Source organism: Anastrepha ludens, chromosome 2 (genome assembly GCF_028408465.1).
Source record: "Anastrepha ludens isolate Willacy chromosome 2, idAnaLude1.1, whole genome shotgun sequence".
In the NCBI taxonomy this organism is placed as follows: Eukaryota; Metazoa; Arthropoda; class Insecta; order Diptera; family Tephritidae; genus Anastrepha; species Anastrepha ludens.
The window spans coordinates 67,600,711-67,621,689 of record NC_071498.1 but is presented as its reverse complement, the minus strand read 5'-3'; the positions used below and the strand labels follow the sequence as shown (position 1 = coordinate 67,621,689).

Here is a 20,979-nt window from a genome sequence, read left to right as displayed (position 1 = left end):
TTTTCTTGGCTGCCGAATCTGCTGAATTTCTACCGCCGCAAAATCATTGACACTTCTGTTCTCTTACTTACATCTCTATCCGCTAGGCGCTTGAATGCTGCGCGTACGCACAAAATATTGTAGTTATCAAGTAAATACAATTTTCTCAAAGAATTTATGGGGCACTCGCTCTTGTCACCTACGCGGTTGCCGCTGTTGATCTTCTGGCCTACGCCACCCGCCGGTTGCATAGCCGAGCAGTTGTTTGTCATTGCGTTGCGCGCGTTCAAATTTCTTTTTATTCGTTATTATTTTTTTTTTTTGCTCGTTTGTTTGTGCATTTATTTATGCACGCGTGCGTGTGTCGCTGTTTACTTGTGCATACATACATATATATGCATCTATGTGCCTGAGTGCGTGTTTATATCATACATTTTACTTTATTCATTCCGCCCACACTGCACTGTCGTGCATTTCCCGTGATTTTCAAAGCCAACCGGAAGAGTAACTTCGAGGAATGTCTTGTGACTGCAAAGTTATTGAAATTTTTTGCTGCTGTCGATGCCGCCACCGCGAGTACTCTAGTTCGTTTTTTATTATTGTTGTTCTTGTTGCTGACGCGTCCATGGTGGTTACGAGTTTATTCGAATCTAGCTTTCTATTGTACTAAACTTTTTCCATATCTTCATTTACTCGATGCTGTTATTGCTGTTCTATTTAGTTGCCATTGTGTTCTTTATCACTTGCTGATACCAGGAATGGGCCAAACGAAGTTGCTCCAATTTCCAGCAAGACTTTTTTACAACAACGTTGGTACAGAAACATAAATAAGCAAGCAGCAAACTTGGCAAACAAACTGTGAAGGCAGATAACAAAAAATATTATTGTATAATATCATATTCCTGTTGTGTGCGTATATATGTACATATGTGTGTGTGTCGTGCCCATATTCTCTAATATGAGTGCCATATATGTTATTATTTAATATTTTCGTCAACGTTCTTCGTTTTCATTCGTCTTCAATATCGTTTTGTGCGCTCGCCCTCGCCTTGTGGCGTTCTCTTAACTTGTGACTTCGCATTGTTGTTGCTCTCATTTGATTGCCTTGTTTGCAAAAAAATATGACAAATGCTTTTAAGTGCGAATTTCAATGACGTGACGCGATCACCATCGCGGTCACTACTATCAGCGTCCTAACCAAAGCTTGACGATTGCTGGCCGCGAAATGCTAAAAAGATAAATAGAACCGAAGTAAATTCTGCAAGGAGCAAAACAAAAGCCATTTAGTCTGAAAGCCTATAGGTGGTAAATTTTAAAGCCTAAATGTAGTAAATAAAAACAATCGTTATACAGCAACAAAAACAACGTGCTCTACTTCCTAATTCTTATATATTCCCACTCTCACCCATATGTTCTTCTTTTCAGCCGCCGCAGTTGAGCGCTTACCGGTCACCGACGCTCCTCAGTTTGCTATCGCACGCCCGACCGTTTGCAACTGTTCGGTATACCAATATCCATTTGAAGCGCTACAAATTGAACTACAACAACATCATCACCTCCTCAACAACCACACTCTACAGCAACGGAAAATGTCCAGCGAAGAGGACAAACCGCCAGCTCCGCCTGTACGTTTGACGAGCAACCGAGGTGGTGATCGAGTCGGTGGTGGTTCCCTAAACACGGGTAGTGGTGTAGGCGGCGGTGGCGGTGGCGGCGATGGGCCACCCGTCGATATGCGTCCTTTGCCTAAAGGTAAGTGTGAATGTTTTGTAGAAAAAATGGATTTATATTCAATTACTTTTCAATCATTCGCTCGCGCAGAACCCGATGATCCTGATCGCAAAAAAAAGACATTGAAGAATAAGATAAAAGGCTCAAAGCCCTCGCATACAGACTCTAAGCCAAATATATCATATCCCACGAATTTCGAGCATACTGTGCATGTGGGTTTCGATGCGGTCACCGGGGAATTTACGGTAAGTTGCCATATTCATTCATGTTGACTTATACAGCAACGGTTATTTTGGTTTTATTTTTCTTTTTTGTTTGTTTTTTCGAATCGCCTCTTAATATGCACACATTGCAATTTTGCATATATATTTCTGCTGCTTATTTATATGCATACTTCATGTTCGTATCGTGAACGCCACTATAAATTTGAGTTTTTCCTGCATTATTGGTTTCTACTTTTTGTTTAATACTCAAAGTGTCAGTAAAAACGAGAAAAATAGAAAATGCGTTTTTTGTATTCTCACCTTACCGTAGCATTTCAAAATGCTCTCTTATAAAATCAATCTGCATATTCACTTGGTGACAGCGTTTATTTCAAAAATTTAACAAAAATAGAAAAGCAAAAAGATTCTTGAAAATTCTGTAATATGGAAAATATGTAGCGTTCTGAATTTATGGGCCTGGGCGCGCTCTGCTGACTCACCGCAATCATGACTCTCACACTTTCAAGTGCAGCAGAATAAACATTCTTTCCGATAAAGTTAACTGGTAAACACACATAGATAACAGTGTTTATTCACATATTCAAATTGTTCTTGTCTAATTTCCGCCAATCTTATTTGGTTGCATATATTTTGTCTGCTGAAATTAAATTGCGCTAACTGTAATAATTTAGCAAGTGTATCATTTTTAATATTACTGGCGAAAAATTAAGTCGAAAGTGCCTATGATTGCACAGATCCATTAAGATTGCAGTACCGTGCGTTTATGCAGAAAATTAAAAGCAAAAACAAATCAACATAAATTAAAATGAGAGCGATAGAACGTGAAGAAGAAAATGAAAGTGTAAGTCAGAGGCAATGCATTAAATATGTATGTGTGTTATGGATTACTTCTATAAACTATTCGCTTGTAAGGTTTTAATTAAAACAATGACAAGAATATGTTACTGAAATTTGAGGTAATAGTAGAACGTAATACACGTTTGATTCCTGTATTCGTTAGTAGTCTGTAATTTCAAGAAAAAATGTCTATTCATCAAATGTAATATAATAATAAACCCTCTCATTTCTCATGGTCTTATTTATTGGACTGGCATAACTAATTACATACGCTACTCATTCCAAAAACACTTGATATCCATACCTAAGCACAGCGATTTTAGCTCGAACTCGAGACGAACTCGTTTTCTCTGAAATAACTATCGAGACGATAGCTCGTGAATCCGAATGCATAGGCGAGTAACTTTTCGTTAGCGAATCGAGTACTTCTAATTTTTCGAATCTTCTTATCAAAAAATTTAGACGGTGTGGAAATTTTAACACCATTGTAAAGGTAATAGAAGAAAGCAAAAGCATTAAAAAGATTCAAAATAGATTTGTGTTTTATTCAATTAGAAATATCTTGAAAATTCTTCAATAAATTACCATACTTTCATATTTTGTCGGAGTGAGACTATTAGAAATGTAAAAATAAACTTTTTGGAAACTTCCTTACGAAACTGACAGTTTCATATGCCGTACTTCAAAAACATCTAACTCTGATCGCTTTTGTGAGAGTAACATAACATTCCTTTTGCAGGTACATTCTGCACGTTAACGGATATTTTATTTCCAGCAGATTTCTTTACCGAATATGGTAACGGTTTTTAGTAGCAGGTATTCTTTCCAAATGTCAGCGTGAAACATCATTAATGCGTCAGTAACTTATTCGAATGCATCAATAGCTAAATCGAGCCGAAATACTGACGTTGCATATTTTTGGGTCCAATATTTATTAATAGAAGTACTTTTAGAGTATAGATTGCAACTTATGTAAAAGGTGCTTTGAACCAACAATTGACGCTTTACTATAACCCATATGAGCTACTTCACTCTTTCAAAAAAGTGAATGAACATCAGCTGTTTTGTGCTTATTACAGTTTTGTTACCAACGGTAGATAGATGGAAAGGATTCTATTCCGTACTCTACTCTTAAAAGTATTTCAACTAAATCTTACCAAATAAAGAAGATGATTCGAAAACTTCTCGCTTAGAAATCGGGATCATGTCAAGCAAGCGAAATGAGTTATTCGACCATACTCGTATGCCGAGGCTATGTGGATCGTTTATACAGTGAATACCAGTCAGCATCATCATCATTAGCACTACAGTCTGGTGCAGTCTATTGCTTCCACAATGTTGGTTCGCCCCTCTAGGAGAGTTAGATTACCCATTTACTACGTTCCCTTTCCTTCCACTAGAGTTTCCCACTTTGTGAGATACCACATCTATGGTCGTGGTTAACAGTTTCACCGCTAGAAGGATTCAAGTTGGGAGATTGACAGTAAGAGGTGATATATTGTACATACATCATGTCTCAAGATCAGTATTCAAGTTGCACATTACTGCACTTTATGAAACCAGTGAATACGAGTCAGAAACCTTAAATTATTCATGGAGAAGTTAATGAGTTTTCAAAATCTTTTCCTAATATACTCTGCCAGTAGATTGTGGTCATGTTCTTTATTTCCATTGCAGATCCCTCAGTAGTCCATATTCTCTCTTGAGCGCCCCTTTGGTAGTGTATAGCCGCAGTTCGTAGGAGGATTTAGAATGTGGTATACATATGTATAGATTTTTTTTTCTGCTATTTGTCATTGACAAGTTATGTAACAATTTCCACTTTTTTATTTACGTCTAAAAAAGTTTGATACTATTTTTGCAGCTATGGCATTTAGCTTATCTACGCATTCAAAGGCCAATGAGAATTTTAACCCACATAAAGTCCAAATTATTTAATTAGTGACCCAAAGTGTGTCAATGGATAGAGAGCCTGCTTAGAATATTCAAATAACGATTATTGTTTTTGTAATAGCTTAAAATATTCCGCGAAGGAAGGACTGTTACCAGGAATTTATGGGGAATGTTTAATAGCGCTACAACATCAAAGGGTAAAGAAGATATCCAATGTAAATCACTACGTGGACTGAAAAGTGAGTTTAGAGTATTGAACAGTATGGGTTAAGTGTATTTTGTAAAGTGTAAAAGTAAAATTACTTTAAAGGTCCCAAGATTAATCAGACGTTTTCTCATATAGCAAGATAGATGAGGTAGTAGACTTTATGAGCCGACACGGAATCTCAATAGCTGCGGTCCAAGAAACCAAGCTGCACGCTAGCTCTTCCCTGATAACCAGGATATGCAAAGCTAATTGGGCCGGCTTCGCGGAATTCACTGAGGACACCTTCGCCGCTCTTCCCATCCCCACTGATGTGCGTATAGGCGAACACGCATCCCCAAGGTATTCACAGCTGCTGCGGCTCGCTTCATCCCTGCTGGAAGGATCAGGGACATACGTCCTAATTTCTCAGCCGAAGCAGCCGTTTTAGCAAATGAGCGTGACCACCTGCCCCAGGTTGATCCCGGCTATACCCGCATAAGGGATCTCAATTCGCAGATTCGGCAACTGGTAACTCAAAACAATCGGACCAAACTGGTTGAGTCCTGAAGACCTGTAACTTCACCACTGGTGTGAGTAAGCTCTGGTCCACCGTAAGGTCCCTGACAAAGCACAACGATAAGGTGGTCATCACCTTCAACGGTTGCACTTCGTCAGACCCGAAGAAATGCGCGTGCTATTTTAGCAGGCAATTCATACTGCATTCTCCGGCAGACAGATCCAAGCGTCGTGCTATCAGATGGCTGCACAAACTAACGCACAACAGTACGCCACTTACTTTCTCTTGTGATGAGGTTCAGGCGGACATCAACAAAACCGAATCATCAAAATCCATTGACCTTGACGGACTAAATATGCTGATGCTGAAACACCTGGGCCCATTGAGAGTAGGGTTTTCAATTTGTCCTTAGCCACTCTCATTATCCCTGACAAGTGGAAAGTAGGGAGAGTGGTTACACTACTCAAACCTGGGAAACCCGTCAACCAAGGGGAATCTTATTGGCCAATAATTCTCCTTTCCCCACTAGTGAATACACTTGAAGCCCTCCTACTCCCACTCTACACGAAACACCTGGCCCCAGCCCCACATCAGCATGGCTTCCGACGAGTGCACAGTACCACCACCACCCCTGCGAGAGGACTGTTCTGGTAGCGTTGGATGGGTGCGTTAAAGTATGTCCACCGCACACGAGCGCTGTACGTTCAAAATCATGAAGCTGTTAATGAAATCATGCCACCGTCACAACCGATTAGATTTCTTCATGCCTACCACGCCATTGTCCCAAGTTTGAAACCACCAAATTATAGACAACAGTTCAAATAGCGCCCACCCTTCAGCAGGCAACGATAAACTTCTCGAGTGTATTTCTGCTTCTCATAAAAACCGTTCATCGTTCGGAGGCTTTTATGCCGCAGGTCCCTCCATTGGTGACCAATCTGCCAGTTTTACGGTGTTAAACTCAGTTTAAAAATTCATCACACTTAAACAAACTTTTATAAAAACTGAGCCTAGGCGTTTCTTTACATGAAAAAATTCGCTTATGCCATTCGTAAGATCGCATACGGGATAAACAATTACCACTTTTTTTGTTTGAATAGAAGGTATACGAACACTATTTATTTTATAGGGTTTTTTAATAGGTGCGCTTCAACTTTTTTCCGATAGGGAGGGCGAACGACGCAATATTTTTTATTTTTCGCTTGTCATTTGTAAACTTCATTAGTATAGATTTCATCATGGAACGCTACACACTTGAGCAACGATTGCAAATCGGGCAAATTTTTTATGAAAATAATCGTTCTGTTGCTGCTACTTTAAGAGCATTACGCCCATTTAACAAGCCGTCCCGTTTTGGGGTTATGTGAAGTCATTGGTCTACAGTAACAAGCCGGCGATGATTTGTGAGCTCAGAGCCAATATTGATCGCGAAATTGCTGGAATTTCGGCCGATTTATGCAAAAGAGTGGTCGAAAATTGGGTTCAACGATTGGACTTCGTAAAACGTGCACACGGTGGTCATGCAAAAGAAATCGAATTTCATACTTAAATGTATATGTTCAAACTCGATAATAAAAAAAAATTAGTTAAAAAAGTAAAACCGTTTGTGTTTTATTCAAAAAAGTTCAAAAGTTGAAGCGCTCTTACTGAAAAACCCTATACTTACCCTTTGGATTTAAAATTAAAAGAAAAATGCTTTTCAAAAACTTCGAAAAAGGAATGTATTTTAAAACGTCTGTGTAAACGTAGTACGAGACAATTTTGCTTTCTTGCTTCTTCGCTGCTTTTTTCAGTTGCATACGATGTCAAAAACAAACTGCAACAAGCAAAACTCATTTAAACAAATGCAAAAATTAATTTCAACAAATTTCAGCACAGCCACAACAACAAAAAGTTAACACACAATAAATGCGTGCATCTCAAAAACATAAACAAATAAAATTAATATTCAAATTGAGGCTGTGTTTAGTTGTATTTTTGGTGGTTACTTTATTTGTGGTCTTTTTCTTCTTTCTTTCTTTCTTCCTTACTACTTCATATTTATTGTTATAATTTTTTTTTTGGAACTTTGCGCGTGCGTGTTTGCATTAACATACCAGCTGCCGATAAAAGTAAGTATCGACTTGGACAGTGAATGCAATATAAATGACATTAGTGCCAGTAAGAGAAAATCACAAGGAAAATGGCAATCGCTATGCACACTTGAGGACCTTTATAACAACCTCGCCTCGCATCCCAAATGCGCGCAGAAAAGTGCTACATTTAATATTGTGCCAATTGTTTTTTATGTTTTTTTAGAAAAGTTCTTTACACTTTTTCACTTCCACACTAACCCATATATGTTCAACACCCATACATACTTTCACACGAAATTTCCTTTCTGATTAATGCTTTGCCGCTTTTTCTACTTGCAGTTAGTTGTTATTTCATTCAGTGTGTATTTAAATGTATTTATATATATGTACATACATATGTATGTATGCATTATAATAATAGTTATAGCCATCTGCAACCAGCTCTCTCAACTTACCGTTATGCAAATATTGAAGTTGGTACACGACCCTTGCTTACGTTTGTATTTAGTTTTATTTTAGTATTGACAATTATTTAAAATACTACAATTATTAATTTATATGTAAATTATTTAGTTTCGAAATTCTAGTATTACAAATATGTCGGTATTCTGACGACAGCCGCTTGATAATATTAGATATTGCGTGTAGTAGCATCTGTTTGTCTGCATCAATGCATCAATATTTTTAAAGCACAAATATTTATGAGAAGAAATATAAATTAGTTTATAGTAAAAAGAAATAAGTGCAAAAGTCAAACGTATATCTATACTATAAAGGTGAATGTCTGTTCGTTGTCCGCGCATCAGTACGAAACGACAACACCAAATGGCGTAAAAATTTGTATACATTCATATTTTCACCCAATGAAGGTTATAGGCATGTTTTTATGATGGAACTCCCTTCCCACAGCCCCCAGGCCGCGCCACCACTCTCATTTGTCACTAATAATCGAATATTTGCTTAAATTTAATCTAAAAAATCTTAGTTTTTCCTATTTCCCACTATTTATAGCACACTCTAGACTTCTTAATCCGCGAAGGATTAAACGTTTCGAAACCATGCTTGTGCGCGGACCATTCTTCGCTTGCTGACTCTTGTGAACGAGCACATTGTCATGCAAAAGAAGCTCACCTCGCATCCATTTTCCTCTTCTGATTCCTCTGTTTCTGTGCTCTTTCCATTCCTTTTTTGGTTTAATGCAGCGTAGCGCTCTCCCTTTTTCTTTATAGCACCGTGCAACAAAAAAAGGTATCCGGAAAAATTTCATAATTACGTGAAGCTATAGATTTTATATAATAATGTTGCATACTCAGGTTTTCATTTAAAGGGCCCTAAAGTTTCCAAAGATTAAATTTAAAAAAATAGTTTGAAGTATTTATACACACTAAAATAAAAGAGGACAAATTTAGTTGTTAAAGAAATGTTTGTTTACTTTTCGCCGAGACAAATATAACACAATAATATCATTTAGAACATTATTATTATTATTATTATTATTGACATGTTCAGGTGTTACAATACATATAGGTATATGTACTAAGAACTTAGTCTATCTACAAAAGATTTCCACATATTCCGATTGCTGGCTAGGAATTTTAATTCATTGAATGGCTTTTTGGATTCCTGGTTAACGCATCTACGCCAAGTCATTTTGGGACGCCCTCTGTTTCTAGTGCCTTGCGGGTTCAATTGTAAGGCTGAGTAGACTATTTCATCGGGTTGTTTTCGGAGGGTGTGCCCGATCCATTTGTACTTTCTGTGCATTATTTCCTTTTCAATAGGTTTTTGGTTCGTCAGTTGCCACAGGCGAGGGTTAGATATAGTACGTGGCCACCAGATACCGATAATGCGTCGCAAGCATCTGTTTACGAATGCCTGTAGTTTTCTCGTTGAGTCTTGTTTCATGTGCCACGTTTCGCTGCCATACAGTAACACAGATTTTACGCAAGCATTAAATATACCGATTATAGTGCCTCTTTTAAGCGCTTTGTTAGACCACACTCGTGACATCCCAGCAAACGTGTTCGTCGCTATGGATATCCTACGCTGAATGTCAGCCGTTGTACCACCATCGGGGGTTAGGATGCTACCTAGATACTCAAATTTGTTTACATCGTCAACTTGTCCTCCGTCTATTTTAAACTCTGTGTTGTTGATTACGTTAATTCTCATAGACTTGGTCTTCTTTATATTAACTTGTAAGCCAAGTTTTAAGCAGTCGTTTGTTGTGTTGGAGAGTCTTGTTTGTAGTTCGTTATAAGAGTTACTAATTAGAACGACGTCGTCCGCATATGATAGGTCGCCAAGTTTTTGAGTCATTTTCCAGTTTATACCACATCGGTTATAAGTTTCGAAAGCTATGTCCAGTGCTGTTATGAAGAGTAAGGGAGAGAGTGCGCAGCCTTGCTTCACGCCTGATACAGTAGGGAAGGACTCGCTTAGTTGTTTTTCGTGCAACACTCGGCAGCATGAGCCGTCATACATGCATTTTATGATGTTAATTATTTTATCTGGGACACCTCTCGCAGATAGAGCAGACCAGATTATATCCCGCTTTAGGGAGTCGAATGCCTTTGCAAAATCGATAAATGCCAGGTAGAGTGGTGAGTTGTACTCAGCAGATTGTTCTATCAAGATTCTAAGAGTATGTATATTGTCGATACACGAGCGTCCAGGTCTAAAACCGGCTTGATTTGGTCTGATAAGTTTATCCAGCGGGGCTGATATTCGTTCTAGGATGATTTGAGTAAAAATTTTTGTGATTGCTGGTAGAATAGATATTCCTCGCCAATTCTCACATTTTTTCCGATCGCCTTTCTTGGGTAGCTTAATAATGATAGATTCTTTCCAATCACTAGGCATCACTTCTTCTCTCCAGATTTGCTGGAATAGTGGCAGCAACAGGGATGCCATAGCCTCAGTATCGACTTTGAAGAGTTCAGCAGGGATACCGTCATTTCCAGTAGCTTTGCCGTCTTTCATCATTTTGATTGCTGTTGTTATCTCTCCTAAATCTGGCGGTTGCACGCTTATATTTCTGTTAGGGTGACGCCGAGTTCTTATTTCGAAACTTTCTGAGCTTTCATCGTACACAGAGTTGAGAGTTTTTTGGAAATACGTTTTCCAGATGGCGAGCTGTTTTTCTTTACATGTTTCTATTGTGCCATTTTCGTCATATAGTGGCGACTCGTATGTTCCCTTGTAGCCACTCAGTTTACGGATTGCTTTGTAGACGTCTCTTGTATTACCTCTGTCAGCTGCATTTTGCGCGTTCCTTCCTAGTTCATCATAGAAATCTTGTTTGTCTTTTACGACTTGCTTTTTAATCAATTTAGTTAGCCTTCTATATTCAGAGTCAAGCTCTGTCTTTTTTCTTCTGCTGCAACATCCTGTTAGATTCACCTTGACTTTTCTGCGTTCTTCTATAAGGTTCCAGGATGTGTGACTTAGCCATTCTGCACGCTGTTGTGGGTCTGCCTTGATCGTATCGTCACAGATCTTCTGTAACTCTTTTTTAAGTTTAGCCCATATATGGCTTGTATTGCGTATTGGGTTTGTAGTATCTATGCGAATATTGTTTATTTTGTCAACAACCCTTGTTCTAATGGATTCGGTCTTTAGTTTGGTAGGGTCGTATCTCTTAGCTTGTTGAGCGCGCTTTCTGGTATTCGGGAAGAGTTTGATACAAAGCTCTGCGATAATTAGGTGATGGTCGCTTCCTATATCTGCGCTGCGTTTATTACGTACGTCGCGAACAATATTAAAATACTTTCTTGACACGCAAATGTGGTCGATTTGAGTTTCTACATTCTTCGTTGGTGAAACCCACGTAACTTTGTGATTTAATTTGTGTGGGAATACGGAGCCTCCAACTCTGAGATCGTGGTTGCTGCAGAGCTCTAGTAATAATCCTCCATTTTCAGACCGCGTCCCTATCGCGTGCTTTCCTAGAACTCTCTCAAAATTCTCGTTATTTGGGCCTAACTGAGCGTTAAAATCGCCCATTAGCACGATTATGTCATTGATTGGTATCGTGAACAATGTATGATCTAGTTGGCTGTAAAAGTTTTCCTTGACTGATAAATTTAGAACATGAGTTCTTGAATATTTTTTAAATTTTCTAATGACTTAAACCAAAACAATAGTTGAACTCCCTTCTATGAAAGAAAATATACGCAATGGATACCTTTATTTACGTTTAAAATGATGAGAAAATGAACTACTAAATATGCAGCATTACTATATAAAATCTATAGCTTCACGTACATATGTATGAAATTTTTCCTGGCTAACAAAACAAGTTCATTTTTATCGCACGATGTAATCGACCAATAAGATACCATCTGATTCGGAAAACCTGTTGATCTCATTTCTCCAGCCCGTTGTGACACCGATAACTCCTTAGACAGCGGTGCACCTATTTTGTACCACTGCATCGACTGCTGTTTTTGACTCAGATTCTTGGTGATGAATCCAAGGCTCGTTTCCAATAAAAATAAATTTTTAATTGTAATTTTTTGAATCTTAAGTCGGAAAGGAAGCTAGAAGCATCGGGAAGAGCTGGAGAGAATTAAAATGCATTGCCAAGAATCGCACAAGATGGCGCCTAGGCGTGGTTGATGCCCTATGTCCCATAATGGATTGAGGGCCAGAAGAGAGAATTGTAACTGAAATTCAAAAACTCGCTTGAACATTGCCTCCAACTTGCGCTAACCGTGAACATATAAAGAAGTTCAAAACCTTTAGAGTTCATACTTCAACGATTTCTGCGATTCATTTCATTTCCAAACGTGTATCTAGAACAAATTTTTCAACTTTTCCAAGAATGTTTGAGGGCGTCGCCTCAATCGGCCATACTGCGCGCTAATCGTCTTCAATAGACTGTCTATATTTACAGAGATTTTACTAAACCTTGGTATTTATAGTTGTATTTGTTACCACCAGTAACTAAAATTATTGACTGACCGATTCTAAACTGAAGAAGCCTTTATTGTTTTTAAGGCTCGTCAGACTTGTATTGTAGGTAAAAGTTTGAATCGGTAACATAAAAATTGTATAATAAAAATAATGTAATTTTTGAAGCAAATGCGGGCCTAAAGTAAGCTAAGGTTTAAGCATATAATATTTTCATTCAAATGCAATTTCACATAGAGCCTGCCTCCGATTTGACTACTACGGTCAAGTTGAAAGGTTCATTTCTAATTTTAACCTCGCGATATATAGATACTGTTATTATCTTGTCTAGTCAGATTTACAAGTTCATCAAGTATATTCGCCCATATAACTTCTTCTTATTCAATATACTAATAGGACCTTCTTCGAGAACTGTCTGGCGGGGATATGGGACCAATCTTGCGCTTCATAAAAGCCACGAAGGAAAATTAATGAGGCTCCCGTGTCGCACAGTGGTATCACAACGGACCCATAAGGTCTAAGTGGGTTGGTCGTACAAACCGACTACCGCCATAAGATAACCTAACTAGATTTTGTAAAATTTATCGACAAAATAGTCTCTTCAATAGTCACTCATTTTGCTTATATTAATGACAATGACAAACACCGGAAATGGTAAACAAATACGAGTATATACAGTTTGTCAAGAATATCTTTGCATAGTGAAGAAAAATTTTAAATTTTAGCTTTGATCGAGAATTCACATGTACACATTCCATTACTGTACTCGTCTACGACTATTAAGCGCCAACAGTCTTTAAATAAACACACACATTACAAAAACAACAACAAAAAAGATGTTTATATATAATATATTATATATATATATAATTGACGCGTACACCCTTTTTGGGTGTTTGGCCGAACTCCTCCTCCTATTTGTGGTGTGCGTCTTGATGTTGTTCCACAAATGGAGGGACCTACAGTTTCAAGCCGACTCCGAACGGCAGATATTTTTATGAGGAGCTTTTTCATGGCAGAAATACACTAGGAGGTTTGCCATTGCCTGCCGAGAGCACCGCTATTAGAAAAATGTTTTTCTTAATTTTGGGGTTTCACCGAGATTCGAACCGACGTTCTCTATGAATTGCTAAGGGTAGTCACGCACCAACCCATTCGGCTACGGCGGCCGAATTTATTCTATTTAAAAAGTGTCAAAAAAATCTTTGCTTAACTGATGAAAACAACAAAATATTTTCCGCCATTCATTCATTTGGGTTTTTTTGCAAATGGTATGAAATGTGAAAGGTGTAAGAAATTATTTAGTTATTAAGTGATTGTCTTCAGTGCTACAAGTGATCTCAGATTTGAATAAAAAAATGCCAGGAAAACGAGTTTCAAAAAATATTATTCAATTAGTGTATTTCAATCACTATAAAGGCAAATCAGCCAGAGAAATCGCCGATATGTTCTCCCTCAAAATTAGAACTGTGTATAATATAATAGACCGTGCTGAAAATGAAGAAAGACTCGAGTTGAAAGGATCTACAGGCAGACCAAAAAGAGTGACGCAGCGAATTGAACGTAAAATTATTAAAACTATTTATAATTGCCGCAAAGCAGTACAAGAGGATTAGCTCTTCAAGTGGAAAAAGACTACGGGTTAAGAGTTTCTCATGAAACTGTTAGAAAAGTGTTGCAAAAACACAAATATTCTTCAAGAGTGGTTAGGAAAAAACCCTGTTATCAGCACAAAACGTTGATAAAAGATTGCGATTTGCCACAGAGTACTGGGATGACGTTATTTTCTCAGATGAGACGAAAATGATGCTCTACTACCATGATGGACCCCAGAAAGTTTGGCGTAAGCCTCTCACAGCACTACAAAACAAAAATATTATCCCTACCATAAAGTTTGGAAAACTGTCAGTAATGGTTTGGGGTTGTAATAGGACTATGAATAAGTTCGTGCGGTTTTTTTTCGAAATTTGAAACTTTATTGACGTAAAATGGTTACAAATTTAATATTCAAAATATTGTCCATCGCTTACTACTACTTTTTCCCATCTTTCTGGCAATTCACGGATTCCCTTTGTGAAAAATTCGGTCGGTTTTGCCGCAATCCACGAATCGATCCATTTTTTGACTTCATCGTAATTACGGAAGTGCTGGTCAGCCAGGCCATGTTGCATCGATCGGAAGAGATAGTAATCGGATGGCGCAAGGTCTGGACTATACGGCGGGTGGGGTAGGACATCCCATTTGAGCGTTTCTAAGTATGTTTTGACCACTTGTGCAACATGTGGCCGAGCATTGTCATGTTGCAAAATAACTTTGTCGTGGCTATCGGCGTATTGCGGCCGTTTTTCTCGCAGTGCTCGGCTCAAACGCATCAATTGTCGTCGGTAGACATCCCCCGTAATCGTTTCATTCGGTTTCAGTAGCTCATAATACACAACACCCAGCTGGTCCCACCAGATACACAGCATAACCTTCAGGCCATGAATATTCTGCGCCGACGTCGATGTTGAAGCATGGCCAGGGTATCCATACGTTGCCCGACGTTTTGGATTGTCGTAATGGACCCACTTTTCATCGCCAGTCACAATTCGATGCAAAAAACCCTTTCTTTTGTGCCGTTGAAGCAGTTGTTCGCATGCCATAAAACGGCGTTCAACGTCTCTTGGCTTCAATTCATACGGCACCCAATGGCCTACCTTTCGGATCATTCCCATGGCTTTTAAACGTTTGGAAATGGTTGATTGATCAACTCCCAAAGTTTTTGCAACCTCTTCTTGCGTTTGAGCCGGATCTTGATCGAGCAATTCCTCCAATTCGGTATCCATGAACTTTGGCGGCGCACCCTCGCGTTCTTCGTCTTCCAAGCCAAAATCACCACTTTTAAAGCGTGCAAACCACTTCTGGCACGTTCGCTCAGATAGAGCATGCTCACCATAAACTTCCACCAAGATACGATGACTTTCGGCTGCTTTTTTCTTGATATTAAAATAATGAAGAAGAATTCCCCGCAAAAACACATTATTTGGCACGAAATTCGACATTTTCAAGTGTGGTAAAAATATTGTTGTTTACGCTTCAAATAAAAAACTTATACTGACGTTTGTGCCTTACGACAGTAGCTCTCCAATGAATGTTTGGAAATGTGGATCGATGGAATAATAATCAAGTTACGCCATCTGTTGTAAAACCGCACGAACTTATAAATAGTCCTATTATATCAATAATGGGAGTGGCTGAAATTAAAATTTTGGATGAAATATTGACCAAGGAAGTATGTTTTGATATTTTAAAAAACGAATTGACTTCCAGTATTAGAAAATTCGGCTTTGTTGACCCGAAAAATTCGAACAAATTTAAATACAAATACTATCCATGTAATGATCCCAAACATAAATCTTATTTGTGCAGGTTCTGGTTACTCTACAACTGCACCAAAGTTATTGATACTCCCGTCCAAAGTTCCGACATTAACCCAATCGAAAATTTGTGAGTTCATTTAAAAAGAAAGGTAGGAAAAAGATCGCCAACTAATAAAACTGAATTAATAAGATTCATCAGAGAAGAGTGCGAAAAAATACTATTGGAATTATTCCGAAACTGATTAAATCAATGCGAAGTCGTCTTCAAGCGGTAATTGATGCCCATGAAGGACATACAAAATATTAACCCCGAAAGACTGGATTTTTTGTTGTTTTCATCAGTTATGCAAAGATTTTTTTGACACTTTTTAAATAAAGTAAACATCTTTTTTGTTGTTGTTTTTGTAATGTGTGTGTTTACTTAATAACTGTTGGCGCCTAATAGTCGTAGAGAAGTACAGTAATGGAATATGTACATACATTTTTTGTTTGCTTTTTTATTTGTTGTTGGAATTCTCGATCAAAGCTAAAATTTTAAATTTTTCTTCACTATGCAAAGATATTCATGACAAACTGTATATATTTTTTTCTTAATTCTCAGTTTATAATTTTTGTTAAGCATATTTAGCAGGAAAATGGGTTAAAGCCCATTAAAATATTTCTTAATTCCCATACATGATCAAATCCATAACAGTATTTTTACCTAGTGGAAATAAAATTATCATTAGCTGCTACATACTTTCCATATATGAGGGGCAACTATTAAATAATGAGAAACGACGCTATAAAACATTTTATTTCGATTTCATACCTATTTAACTTATTATCATCTTCAATATTCACCCTCATCTACTCCTTCAATTCTCCATGAGAATTTTCAACTCTTCAAAACAGTATTGGGAGTCTTCTGTTAGCTTCTCTGTTGCAGCACTTTAGCTTGGCTGGCCAAAAGCCAGCATGGCGTATGCGTACTTCTACCATAACAGCGTCACTTGTTGTTGTAACAGCATAAACATTCCCCATACCAGAACGGGGAATGCTGCTGGAGTGACAATCCTTGGCCCGATATAAATCCGGGTCGTTCTGGTAACGTAGAACCGCCTATCTCATGTTTAGCTAAAAAAATATAACAATTAGGGGTTAAAAAGTATCTATGAATTGTTGTTTGATTTAATTCAGAAATAAAATGTGAACTAAATTGGTACAATCTGTGTAAATACTTTAATGTATTTTAACATTTTCTAATACTCGATAATGATAGTTGTCATACCGTCATTACAAATCAACGAAGGTCGGCATTTGAAACACCCTTTACCAGCCACAATTTGTTAATTTGTAATATGTAGCTGTTTTTAATGCCACACGACAAATTGGTTATCGGAATAAGATTTGGCGATTGCGTATACTTCTCGTGGCCTTAATGCTGCTTGCTAATTCCGGTAGTGTAGACCTGGCACCATTTTACTTGTGCTTTTTTACTTTACTTTTACTATTGGAAGTTGATTTAACGTTAAATTGTTCTCGTAACGATCTTATATTAAAATGAATAAAAATAATTGTTAAATGCTTACTCATTAAGCACACTGCTATTTTTTTACCACGACGGTATATCCGCTTAATTGTAAATTTTTCGACCCGTCCTCACATTTTCACGTTAGCCATATCTGTGACTCCTCGATGCAAATTAAGTTTAAATATTTCATATTCGCAACGCAATTCATTATCGAATTGCCAAAAACTGTTTTTTGCAGCGCTACTTAGCAGTTGGCAATGGCTAGCAAAATACATATACGCTTTATACTCAATACTACTATACAATGGCCCGCGCATAGTAGCCAATTTTTTGTGTGATTATAGTTTTTTATTCCTCTGCGCAAATTACTAACTGCCTTTTGTTTCTTACACTCTATCTTTGTATTGCTACTGTAAGTCATACGCACAAGCAGCTCAAAATAACCGAATTTAGTTTGGCTAGCTAGCACGCTCATTTGACTACTATATCCGAGGCACAGCAAATATCGAGTATCGCTACGGGTCTGGATTTACTTACTTATTAATTTCCAACTTTTCTCTATGTTTACAGGGCATGCCGGAGGCGTGGGCACGCCTGCTGATGAACTCGAACATCAGCAAGCAAGAACAGAAGAATAATCCACAAGCTGTGCTGGATGTGCTCAAGTGGTTTGACAATACAACAAAGCAGCGGCCAAGTTCCAAGTACATGACAAATGCCATCACGACGCATTCAGGTAAATGAAAAACAAAAGAATACAGCACTTACTTATGCACATGTGTAGATATGTACACATAATTTGTATAAATTCAGCGTTGTTAATCGTAAATGTTTATTTTGCAGGCTCCTCGTTAAGTCGTGTTAGCAGCAGCAGTCCCAGCAGCACACCAACTGACTCTGAGTTGCACGCCTCGAACAGTGGCGGTAATTTGATTGGCGTTAACCTGAGTAATCTAAGCCTTGGCGGTCCAAATGCCAATTCTAATGCGAATACGGTGGGATTGATAGGTCAATTGGGGGGCAGCGTTGGTGGTGGTATTGGTGTACCGACTGTGCATGGGAATCACCATCAGACGCATGGCGGCGTTTTGAGTCAGTCGCATTCGTATAACTTTGGTGGCAATACTGCCTCCTCATCTTCGCAACATTCGTCCGCCAATGAAGATGACATACTTGGTGCACCACAACCGGCGCCACCGCCGATTGCGTCGCGACCTGAACGTACGAAATCAATCTATACGCGTCCGATTGAGGGAGTGAGTGGAGTGTCGGAGGGTATCGACCATTTTCGAGCGGCCACACCAACTACACCGTTGCACCAACAAATACAGCAGCATCAGCATCAACACCAACATCAGAATAATGTGGCGCAACCGCAACAGCAACAATACCGCACGCCGAATAACGCAATTACGGCCACCGCAGCCGCCGCCGCCGCAACAGCAGTAACAACTGTGACAACAACATTGGATAAGAACAAAAATAACGAAAGTAATTACAGCATAACATTAAGATTTTTTTGTTAATAATATTGTTAGTAGTTAGTAGTAAACATTACATTTAGCGAGTTACACGCCTTCCAACAGAACGCAGAGTGGTATATTTTGCATAAATTTACAATTAAAAATTTACTTAAAAATTGTATTTGTTAGAAAATAACTACACATTTGTTGGCACGTGTGTAATCTGCATACTCAAGCACGCACATCCTCGTTTTCACATGCTTAACACCAGCATACATACATATGTATATATACGGGAATATTATTGCCGCCGAAAATGTGCGCGTTGGTGTTTTAGAATGATGAATTATCGGCTGCGTCAAGCTGATTTTCAATAAATTCAATCACCTTTCGCATATTTTCGTGGTCGCTGTATGCATTTATAACTTCATACGCTTTAACACTTGTAATTTTTCTGTATCACTACAAACCAATTAACAAAACAAAAAATTAACAAATAACAAATAACTGACTTGAATGTTGCATATCGTCTGCTTCTGTTTCGTTCGTTGTTTCGTCTGTTTTGTTTTTGTTTTCTGTTTCGCTTGCAGCAGCAGCAGCAAAGTCAGCAACAGCAACATCAGAGTGCGTTGTGACTGCGCCGTCTCTGCCACAGCAATATGTTGAGCCTGTCGCAACGCATGCATCGACTTGCATTTGTACTATAACCACAACGTTGACTACGTCGACGACCATTGCCAGTAATCTCAGTAGTAATACGAGTATTATTGGTGTCATTGGTTCTTGTTCTACTTCTACCACTACTACTACTACTACTAACATTGCAACAGTTGACACAAATACAACAAGTACTAACTCCACTGCTAGCACTCATTTGCAATTTATCGATTGTAATGCAACGACGACTAATCACGATTCTTCTGCTTCCTCCTTTTCATCGTTTCCATCATTTAACGACGATGCATTGCTGCTGCCACCCATCTATTGTCCCTCGGTGTCTTCCTCGATCTGTGAATCTCTGGCAATGCCAACGCCACCACCACCTCTTCCAACGCCAACAACTGTCACAACAACTACAATCACACCGGCCACACCCGTCATTGGTGATATTACTGCTGCTGCCGCTAATGTGCACACATTCGCTACGGCGGATGGCGACGCATCAACTGCAGACATATATTCTACCGACCCAACAACCAAACGCTCGACCGCTTCACCAGCTGCACCGATCAATGCAGCAGTGGCGCAACAGCAACAAGGCACCACAACGGCAACGGCACAATTGGTGACTCCATCCACGGTGGCACCGAACACAGCGGCGGCCACACAGCCACGTTCCGGCACCGCCAAGAAAAAGAAAATGTCTGATGAGGAAATATTGGAGAAGCTGCGAACCATCGTTTCGGTAGGCGATCCGAATCGCAAATACACAAAAATGGAAAAGATTGGGCAGGGGGCTTCGGGCACTGTGTACACAGCGATTGAATCCTCAACCGGCATGGAGGTAGCCATCAAGCAGATGAACTTATCGCAACAGCCGAAGAAGGAACTGATCATCAACGAAATTCTTGTGATGCGAGAGAATAAACATCCGAATGTGGTGAACTATTTGGACAGCTATTTGGTGTCCGAGGAATTGTGGGTGGTGATGGAATATCTGCCTGGTGGTTCATTGACCGATGTCGTCACGGAAACGTGCATGGATGAAGGTCAAATAGCAGCAGTATGTCGTGAAGTGCTGCAGGCATTGGAGTTTCTTCACTCCAACCAGGTGATACACCGTGACATCAAAAGTGATAACATACTGCTCGGCCTCGACGGTTCGGTGAAGCTAACTGATTTTGGTTTCTGCGCGCAAATCTCGCCGGAACAGTCGAAACGCACAACCATGGTGGGTACACCGTACTGGATGGCGCCAGAAGTGGTAACACGCAAACAATACGGCCCAAAGGTAAGTGAAATTGCATACTTTTAGGCGCGGAATTACATACTTCCAGCATTATTGGAAGAGTGTCGTAATCCAAAAAACCAAAATATAGAGAAAGCCGGATTTAAAGTTTTAAATTTACTATTGGCGCCTGAATAAAAATAAATACTCAATTTTAATAGAAATCGCTAAAAATTTCACACACGACAGAAAAGAAGAGATGAGGTTTTGTATCCATTTTTCTCAACAAATAAATTGTTTTTTGAATTATGACATTCTTGCAGCAAACGATTGATATTTAGCCTCAGATATTCCCCAATGCGTATTAAGGACCAAATTTTCCAGTACATTTTTGCCAGC

At 38.8% G+C, this 20,979-nt stretch overlaps 1 protein-coding gene across 5 annotated transcripts in view; it reads left to right on the top strand.

The window, feature by feature from the left end:
- The window catches only part of LOC128871719 (serine/threonine-protein kinase Pak), a 43,125-nt gene that overhangs the window by 20,357 nt on the left and 1,789 nt on the right, over positions 1–20,979 (top strand). For 4 of the 5 annotated variants that reach the window (XM_054113701.1, XM_054113702.1, XM_054113700.1 and 1 more), the window contains exons 3-7: positions 1,405–1,731; positions 1,801–1,955; positions 17,800–17,965; positions 18,073–18,720; positions 19,865–20,643. In XM_054113701.1, the coding sequence (XP_053969676.1) occupies positions 1,569–1,731; positions 1,801–1,955; positions 17,800–17,965; positions 18,073–18,720; positions 19,865–20,643 (1,911 nt within the window). In that variant the 5' untranslated portion in view covers positions 1,405–1,568. The remainder of the gene's footprint in view (positions 1–1,404; positions 1,732–1,800; positions 1,956–17,799; positions 17,966–18,072; positions 18,721–19,864; positions 20,644–20,979) is intronic. The other variant, XM_054113703.1, reaches the window with a different exon arrangement.